The 10000-nt window shown below is 38.8% G+C and overlaps 2 protein-coding genes across 5 annotated transcripts in view; one reads left to right on the top strand and one right to left on the bottom strand.

Annotated features, from left to right (window-relative positions):
- The window catches only part of henmt1 (HEN methyltransferase 1), a 13068-nt gene extending 4493 nt beyond the window's left edge, over positions 1 to 8575 (top strand). The window contains exons 3-6 of one of the 2 annotated variants that reach the window (XM_017455687.3): positions 2241 to 2375; positions 2501 to 2683; positions 5817 to 5991; positions 6086 to 8575. In XM_017455687.3, the coding sequence (XP_017311176.1) occupies positions 2241 to 2375; positions 2501 to 2683; positions 5817 to 5991; positions 6086 to 6553 (961 nt within the window). In that variant the 3' untranslated portion in view covers positions 6554 to 8575. Of the gene's footprint in view, positions 1 to 1630; positions 2376 to 2500; positions 2684 to 5816; positions 5992 to 6085 lie in introns of both variants that reach the window. The other variant, XM_053675601.1, reaches the window with a different exon arrangement.
- fam102bb (family with sequence similarity 102 member Bb) overlaps positions 7227 to 10000 on the bottom strand; it is a 42363-nt gene continuing 39589 nt past the window's right edge. For 2 of the 3 annotated variants that reach the window (XM_053675602.1, XM_017455691.3), the window contains exon 11: positions 7726 to 9759. In XM_053675602.1, coding sequence (XP_053531577.1) covers positions 9717 to 9759 — 43 coding nt within the window. In that variant the 3' untranslated portion in view covers positions 7726 to 9716. Of the gene's footprint in view, positions 7365 to 7725; positions 9760 to 10000 lie in introns of those variants that run through there. The other variant, XM_017455689.3, reaches the window with a different exon arrangement.

The raw sequence follows: 10000 nt of genomic DNA, 5'->3' as shown, positions 1-10000 counted from the left end.
TTGCAACCTCAGTACCTCCATTAAAATCGGTAGTAACGCTACTCCAGAAAAACAAGTACCTTCACGGTTTAAGAATGCTGGTACTGACTTGGTACCGAGGTATCAGTTCTCGTGACAGCCCTTATATATATATATATATATATATATATATATATATATATATATATATATATATATATATATATATATATATATATATATATATATATATAATTTGTTTATTTTAGTTTATATTGTATATAAGTATTTATGCATTATTTTTTATGGATGCATAAAAAGCACCTAATTAAAATACAGTCCTAAATGAATAATATATATTCTGGTGTGTGTGTGTGTGTGCGTGTGTGTGTGTCTGTTTTGGGTTCTTTTCTGTTTTGGACAAACAGTTGTGTATAGTTTTAGTCTGAAGTCTATATTTGTAACACTCAGTTTGTGGATTTTATTTTAAATAAACGAAAAAAAGGTACTGAAATTTTGCCCCCATCCGATTAATCGAAATATAATCGGACATCTAATTGATTATGAAATAATCGTTAGTTGCAACCCTAATTGTGTGACTGTAAGTCATTCCCTTCAAATGCTATTGAAGTTAGAAACATGTATACCAATGCCGCATGTAATTTTAGAGAAGGTCCCTTAATTTCCGCATATCTGCGAATATCAAACGTCCAACATCAAGCCAGTCTTAATTATGCATTTTCTTTACCCTTAGGATTTAGTAGGGCTGGGAATCAATGTTAAAATCGCTTCTCCATTCAGAGACATTGGGTGCAAACACTCTGGAATCGAACACACACATACACAGAGTGAGAGAGAGAGACACACACATATACATACATACATACACACACACAGAAACAGAGAGACACACATATACACACAGACAGAGAGACACACACGCACACAAAAAGAGACACACACTCACAGACCGTCAGAGAGAGACACACGCACACAGACAGACAAAGAGACACACATGCACACAGACAGCAGACACACACGTGCACAGACAGCAGACACACGCACGCACAGACAGCCACACACGCACGCACAGACACACACGTGCGCACAGACAGCAGACGCGCACAGACAGCAGACACACACGCGCACAGACAGCAGACACACCTGCGCACAGACAGACAGGCAGAGACGTACGCAGACACACAGACAGAGAGAGATGCACGCAAACAGACAGACAGAGAGAGAGAGACACACGCGCACACAGAGAGACAAACACGAACGCACAGACAGACACAGAGACGATGTAACATGAATTAGGAGATTCCATTATCACTGTTTGACCCGATCCCTCCCTCCACACCACATACTATTGTAACAAAGCATGTAGATCCCCCTCATGGAACTAAGTTACTTTAGGTAGCTTTTATATCTCCATACTATGTTGCTCACTAAAATCGAAAATGTTGAACACGAATGTCATACAAAGTTAATAAATGTGTGAAGATTGATCATATACACTCATCATCCACTTTAATAGGAACACACCTGCTCATTTATCCATCCATCCATCCAATTTCTGTACTGATTATCCTATAAAGGTTGCAGGGGAGCCTGTCTAGTTTGGGTCAGTTTGTGACCATGATAGCCTCATATTCCTGTTCTTGACTGACAGGAGAGGAACCTGATGTGGTCTTCTGCTGTTGTAGCTCATCCACCTCAAGGTTTGATGTGTTGTGCATTCTGAGATCACAGAGTCACAGAGATCACATTTTTTCTTCATTATGATGTTTGATGTGAACATTAACTGAAACTTCTGACCTGCAGCTGCATGAATTTTTTGCATTGCTCTGCTGCCACCTCAGTGGATGATTGGATAACTGCATGAATTTACAGGTGTTCCTAAAATACATCACTGTCTGGAATCAACTTCTTGAATCAACTTCATTGTAACATCTCTAATCTAATTTGATTTACTTGATCTTTGTCACGCTATATTGTACCACTACAGCAGGGGTCTTCAGTCTTGTCCACAGAAGGCCAGTGTGGCTGCAGGCTTTCACTCCAACCCTACAGGAGCCACACTTCATTTCACTTGTTTAATCAGTTCATCTTGGTCTGCAATCAACTATCAACTGATACTTATTGCAGACTTTCATTTCAGTCAAACAGGAGGTACTCTGTCTGCAGCCATACCGGCCCAGTGGACATGATTAAAGAATCCCGTAATACAGTGGGGTAGCAGTTGAAGGTCCCATGTATGCATGTCTGTTACTGTGTGTTAGGTATGCTCTGGCTCCACTCATGGCTGAACACTTACAGCCAGATGCCAGACCACTTACAATCAAGCTTTATCACGGCTCCATCACAGAAACAGAGCCGTGTACCAAAGGCTTTGATCTGATCACCTGTATTGAAGTGTGAGTGTATTCAAATTTATTCCATGTGCTTAAATTATTGTCTGAAAGGTATTACGCAGGGTGATTTTGGCATTGAATAAAATCATGGTTTTAAACATTTCCTCATTTTATTTCCTATCTCAAAGCATGGAGCACCTTCAGCTTTGGGAAGTGGAGAGGTTTTCAGAGGTTTTGTTTGAATACATGCAGCCACGTACTGTCATAATAAGCACGCCGAATGCAGAATTCAATCCTTTATTACCAGGAGTAACAGGCTTCAGACACAACGACCACAAATTCGAGTGGACCAGAGCACAGTTTCAAGCTTGGTGAGCTTTTATTACCTGACATGTGAATGTATTATACAGTTCAGCAAGAATGATGCAATTTATTCTTACAAAGCAATTAAGTGTGTTTTTTTTCCCTTCAGTTTTCAGGGAGTAAGTTTCAGCAGCACTATTATCCATAGCTAGACAGTGATGAGTGAATTATTACATTATATATGGTAATGGTGACAGCACGTGTACACATGGGATTCCAATCCAATGTTTAGGTGAGCAAAAGACTAACTAGGACGAACACATAATATTTGGTTGCATATCCCTTGCTTGCAATAACGGCAACAAGCCTGCAACTTACTAACACCAACTGTTCCAGGGGGTTTCTACCTTCAGTCTCATCTTCAGGACGTGAAATGTTGCTCAGTTGGGTTAAGGTCTGGTGATTGACCTGGCCAGTCTAAAACCTTCCACTTTTGGAAGACAGATTGTTTCTGTAAACTTCTGAATTCATTCTGCTACTTCCGTCATGAATTACGTCATCAATAAAGATTAGTGAGAATGTTCCAAAAGCAGCCATGCAAGCCCAAGCCATGACTCTACCTCCACCATGTTTCACAGTTGAGCTTGTATGTTTTGAATCATGAGCAGATCCTTTCTTTCTCCACACTTTGGGCTTTCCATCACTTGGTTAATCTTGGTTCCAGAACTTTTGTGGATCATCTCTGTATTTCTTTGCGAATTCCAATCTGGCCTACTGATTCTTACTGCTGATGAGTGGTTTGCATCTTGTGGTATGGCCTCAATATTTCTGCTATCAAAGTCTTCTTTGAAAGGTGGATTGTTATACCTTCACCCCTGCCCTGTGAAGGTTGTTGATGTCATTGACTGTAAGAGCTATGAAGAAAACCCCAAAAACAAGCCTGCATGAAGTTGGCCCCCACCCAACGCAAAATCTCAGCAAAATAGTCTCAATTGTTTGTGCCTATAAAAGTTTAGTTTGTGCTGCTTCCATTTTTAAAGTATTAGACACTGAATTATAGGCGCAAATCTCCTCGGTGTGAGCACACTTTTAGAGTCGAATTGCCGAAGACTTTGTCAAGACAAATCAGATCATCATTTGTTCAGTAAACAATTAGCTTTACATCATTCACTGGTCTCTCACTGGTTATTTACAAGGAGAATTATCTGTTACACTTCACTGCCATCACTTCACACCACTAAGTGACACTTCTGTTCAAGATGCTGTTGTGGAATTTAGTGTTAAGTTAGTACAGGAAAAGTCGATATAGTAACTAAATCAAAATTCTGTCCAGTGTAAGTACAATGTTTTAACACTGAAGTTAACTAACTGTTAACTAATACTTGTAACTGACAATCATAATGGTACAACATTCAAAAGAGCTAAGATTGTCAATGTTTATTGAACAGAAAACTCATTGCTAATACTAGTATGGCTAATGTAGCTATGAAATGCTAATTACAGCTGTAGATGGTACCCATGTTAATTTTTTTGAATACGTTGTGCATATAGGGGTCAACATTACCATATTGGTCCTAATATAAGATATAATATCCTTATGTATTATTACTATATTATATGTTCCTTGTATTCTGGCAAATACAGTAATACATGAAAACAAGTTTATAATGTAGAACTTAATGTCTAATATTTAAAACTTAATGTCTAATCTCATTTGTAAGTCGCTTTGGATAAAAGCGTCTGCTAAGTGAATAAATGTAAAAAACAGAAGCAGCACAAACTAAACTTTTAGTGGCACAAAACAGCAGAGACGGAGCACAAACAATTGAGACTATTTAGGGTGAATGTGGAGCATGTGGGGGACTGAGTGGCCTCAGAATGACCTATAAATATTATTTTAATATCTCCAAAACCGAAGCAGCACAAACGAAGCATTTATCTGCACAAACCAGCACAAATGGAGCACAAAGAAACGAGCCTATTTGGCGTGAACTTGGAGCGTGTGGGGGGCTGGTGATGTCTCCACACCATAATTCGATGTCTAATATTTTAAAAATGGAGGCAGCACAAACGAAACTTTTAGTGGCACAAATGGAGCACAAATGACTGAGCCTATTTGGGGTGAATTTGGAGCATATGTGGGGGCTGAGTGACCTCAGAATGACCTATAAATATTCTTTTAATATCTCCAAAACCGAAGCAGTACCAACGGAAAATTTTAAGGCACAAACGGAGCACAAATGATTGAGACTATTTTGCCAACGTTTTGCGTTGGGTGGGGGGCCAACTTCACACAGGTCAAAAACAACAATGTTTCTGTCATCAACTGTTCTTCTTTTCCTTGATCGACCTGTTCCAGGTCTGGTTGTGAGTACACCTGTGGTTTCTTTCTTTTTCAGGACATTCCGAAATGTTGCATTGGATATGCCCAATGTTTGTGCATTAGCTCTGATAGAGTTTTCCCTCTTTTCTCTTCAAAATGGCTTACTTTTCTCCTGTAGACAGCTCTCTGATCCTCATGTTGGTTTATCCTTTTTAACTGCAAATGAAGTTTTCACAGGTAAATCCAGGGCTCAAACCAAGAGTAGACATTAAGAGCTATTAACTGTTTAAACATTCTGGGCATACCTGGGTAACAAAAAACTCTGTCACACTTCACTTGAAAAATGAGTGGGTTCAAACAAAAGATGCTATCTTTTAAGTTGTTCAACACCTCTAGATGTAAATATCCAGAAACGAAAGCTGAAACTCTGATCTGTCATCTCATTCAGTTTTTGATCTCAACCCTGTGTGTGTGTGTGTGTGTGTGTGTGTGTGTGTGTGTGTGTGTGTGTGTGTGTGTGTGTGTGTGTGTGTGTGTGTGTGTGTGTGTGTGTGTGTGTGTGTTCTGAGCTGGACTGGCCCTTTTAATTCCTTTTCGGGTGTATTTTTGCCTCACACCCACTGTTTCCAGGATAGATGCATGTAGTTACTGAAAGTGAATCATGAGAATGTGACCCTTGAAGTAAGCTGAGCAATTTTATATCAGGGCAGTCTGAGTTACTTTCAAAAAGCTGGAAATTAGAGAAATAGTATAGTAGTAGTAGTAGTAGTAGTAGTATAAAACATGTTATATGATTATTTACTATCATCTTTTTACTGAAAATTGTGATCGAGTTTTACCATTTGTTCCCAATTGTAATAGATTTCTCATTCATTCAGGGCCGATGGAGTTTGCAGGAAATATGGTTACTCAGTAGAGTTCACAGGAGTAGGAGAGACTCCTGGGGAGATCAGAGATGTCGGATTCTGCTCCCAGATTGGAGTTTTCCAAAGAGCTGGTGATTTAAATGCACAAAGGAACAACACAGAGGAGGAGCCTACAGTATATCAACTGGTAAGAGCTGAATGCTGTGATGGACAGAGAGAATTTGTAAGTATCTGAATAAGTGCCTGCCGTGTAATCTTTCTCCCATGTTCATTCCTGTTAGCTCTACAGGGTCACTTACCCAAGCCTCTGTGACAACAATATCTTCCAGAGGACTCTAATTAGTGAGGTCCTGTACCGAGCCGAGCAGCTGAAGAAGGAGTGGCTGGGGGGTCAGGAAGGTGAGCAGTGGGATTTTACCTCCTGTAAACTCATGCTACCATCTGAAGAAGCAAGGCAGGCAAGGGAGGAAGAGGAGGTGTACAGGCAAGAGAGTTGTATCTGTGTACCACTTCTGCGTGTATGGTCTGGTTCAAAAGTGCAAGCTCTGTGCAGCAATATCCAGCAACTTCGAGCCATACTGTTGGTGGACTTGCGAGTGCAGCTAGATGCTGACAGAAATGCCATAATGCTGCCTGATGATTATGAGGAGGAGGAAGACCAAGAGGAAATGGATGAGGGTGAGAAGGCAGAATGTGTGTCAAGGTCTGTGAATGACCATGTAGAGGAGGACTGGGAAAGTGAACTTTGATTATTTCTTAGGTTACGGATATCAGTAACAATGGAACTACAACACCTAGCGCTCACTGGCCCTCTAGTCAGGTTTACCTTCCATATAGGACAATAAATACAATTATTGATTGGCCAATAAGTAATGTAAAATTTATCAGCTACCCTAACAACGGAGGGAAATAACAGTTGTTTATTTTTGTTCAGTTCTGTTGAGTAAATTTCTTTATATGAATCTCTTATTAGGTAATTTACACATTCTAATATTTAGTTCCATAGTGTGGAAGTGCTCTTCTCTATTTTGATGATGTGATCGTGCAGGAACAACATGGACATTAACAGTCTGTATCCGATCGAATTATGGGAAACACTCACAGTGGATATAAAATGCACCCCTGTTCAAACTGCAGGTTTTTGTAACAGAAAAAATAAAACCAAGATAAATCATGTCAGATCTTTTTCCACCTTTAATGTGATTGTAGCAACCAACACAATTCAAGTGAAACATTTTTTTTAAGGGGGAATAACTGGTTGCACCAGTGTGTACACAACCATGCTTCACCAGGGGTATGGTGTTCTTTGGGTGATAAACTCTCGTTTTTTCATGTTTTTATGTCCTGTACTTGGTGATGTCACTGTGGTGCTCCATCTTCTCCACTTGTTGATGATGGCCTTCATAGTGTTCTATAATACATCTAATGTTTTGAAGATTGTTTTGTACCCCTCTCCTGATCAATACCTTTCGACAGTGAGGTCCTGTAAATGCTTTGGTCAGCTCTTTGAGGACCATGACTTCAGGAGTTGGGCAAAACCCAGAAGATGGGAAGAAACTCCTACAGAAACAGCAGTTTTTTATTTGGGGTTAATCACAATAATTTCATTGATGACAGCTCTATGATAATTCCTTCTAAACACAAGTTTGAATATGATTGCACTCAGAATGAACCAGTCACATGACCCATAACAAAATTACAAATGCTCCATTGCTTATGCAACCAGGTTATTCTAAGTTTATCTCCCCTAAACCACATGAGAGAGGGAGAGATCTGACATGATTGATCTTGGTTACATTAAAAAAAAAAATAAATAAATAAATTACATCATAGTTATGTTGAACTTGTATATTAGTTTATGTTCTGTTGTCAAGCATATTCGCAGATAAACGTTTTTGTGTTAAAAATTGACACTGAAATCTTTACTTTTTTAATGTACTGTGTTTATTTAACAGTGTGAGGTACATGTAATCAGCACTGGTTAAAAGGAGTTGAACATCACAACAGCAAAAAGCATTGTCACCATTACATCAGACACTGTACAGTACAAGGAGCAAAAGCTTCACAGAAGAGATTAAAAAAAACAACACCATGGTGTTTATTTACAACACAAGGTACCTACACACTGAATGTCAACTATTCAAATATTGAGGGATTCTGTTATTGTACAGTGTAAAGATATAATGCATGAAACACTCCCCTATGGAAACCTAGTGATCAGAGTTGTAAAACACAATAATGATTTGCATTAGTGTAGGGCCATGGCTTAACTAAGTCTGTATATTTCACCAGGCTTCTGATATGATGGTGCCAATATTGCATCATATCACAAGCAATATAATCAGTTATTACAGGCATTTGTAGACTAGAAAGATATTTAAAAGATGTAAAGGACCCATGCTTTTGGTAGTTAAATCCAGCCCTACCTAGTTAGTCCCTGGAGTTCAGATACACTAAAGAGATATCAAAATATTATGCTGTTTACACAATAACACACACTCACACCGTTTCAGAATACATACAAGAGAAGTGGGCTCACTTTGTAAAACATATGGCTTTTGTACTGGCACATAAAACCATAGAGAACCTGGTTCATGGTTACACTAGCAGACAGAAAACCAACAAAAATACTTTAACAATATGCCAGGATAAACATCAGATATGCATAAACTTGGCAGACATAAATATACATTGTGTAGTGTTTTTGATCAAATAAAACAAGAGGAACACAACAGCAATAAACGTATGTAGTACAAGTAAAGGAAAAGGGGGTCATGTCATAGACTACATTTTTGTAGCACCTCAAATAAAATTAAAACCTACGAAAACTGCTTTCACAGCTGCAAAGGCAATAATTCACTATAATAATAAAAAATAATTGTGAATTCCTGCCCCTTGGCTCTTAATCATACCCTCTGTGTTCAACATAAAAGGAGCTAAGTAGCCATAATGTGTATATAGTGCAATTATGACTGCAAGGTCAAACTGCTTCATTACACCATCCAGTTATTGATAATGGCAGTTTCTGAGTAGCTTGACTTTGTGCGCCATATGTGCTGTGCTGAAGGAGTGAAATGGCTATACAACCAAATGCACAAACAATAGTTTTTAACATTTAGACTCTGATCTGTACACTGACAACCAAGAACAATAGAAATCTAAATTTGACAGAATACAGCCTACAGGGACTGAACTATTCAAAGTATTATACTATTAAGTGCTATCAGAATTTATTACTCATTTATTTAAATATAAAGTTGACACTTTGTTCAGTGAGTGCCACTAATTCTCCTTGCTACAGTCAAACTCTCCTCCCCAATGCCAACTAGTTGGTTCAATTTCCCCTCAGCCAAAGGAAGCACTACACAATGATGTGACCTTAACCAGAAATCTGCAACACTGCATCTGCAATTCCCACCTACACACAAAAACACTGAGATGCGGATGCATGACTCATCTGAATATGCTTATATATTAAAAAATCAACTATGTGAATCTAAAACCCTGAATACACAAGATCCAATGAAGAGCTAAAATCCTCACCACACAAGTGACAAAAAAACTGGATAAAAAAATAAAACCTGCCAAACAAGCAAAACCCTGCAAAGATCGTTTCCTGTTCCAACATGTAGAACAAGTTTCCCTCCTTTGTTGAAGAATTTATAGGCGAATCAAAGAAGAAAGCAGGGAGTGTTGGGATTTGGAAAGGAGTTAAGTTACCCCAGGATTCAGAGGAGCCCATGCCTACAGAAAGATGGCAGAGACTGCTCTTTGAAAATCCTCAGGCTCTACCAGCAGTGAATGGATGGGGGAAAAAAAAAAATCACACTGCTGGAAAGAAGAGTTTGAAGAGCCCTTTCTCTCACCTGTACTTTTGTTTTGTGCCACCTCTTTACTTGGCACTTTCCAGCTCTAGCGCTTGATCACCACTTGTTCATAGGCACCAGCACCAACCCTGTAACATTTAAAAAGGAAACATCAGAACTGAAACAGGGCTGATGTAAGATATAAAACATGTTCAGTAGAACTGCTGACGAAAGACTACGCTTCCTGTTCACATACAGTGAATATAAAAAGTCTAAACACCCCTGTTGAAATGGCAGGTTTTTGTGCTGTGCTGTAAAAAGATGAAACCAAGATAAATAATTTCAGATCTTTTTTTCACCTTTAATGTGGTAAAAAGAAAATTCATGTGA

Source organism: Ictalurus punctatus, chromosome 25 (genome assembly GCF_001660625.3).
Source record: "Ictalurus punctatus breed USDA103 chromosome 25, Coco_2.0, whole genome shotgun sequence".
NCBI lineage: Eukaryota > Metazoa > Chordata > Actinopteri > Siluriformes > Ictaluridae > Ictalurus > Ictalurus punctatus.
The sequence above is the reverse complement of the archived record's forward strand: the minus strand, read 5'-3'. Positions and strand labels throughout refer to the sequence as shown.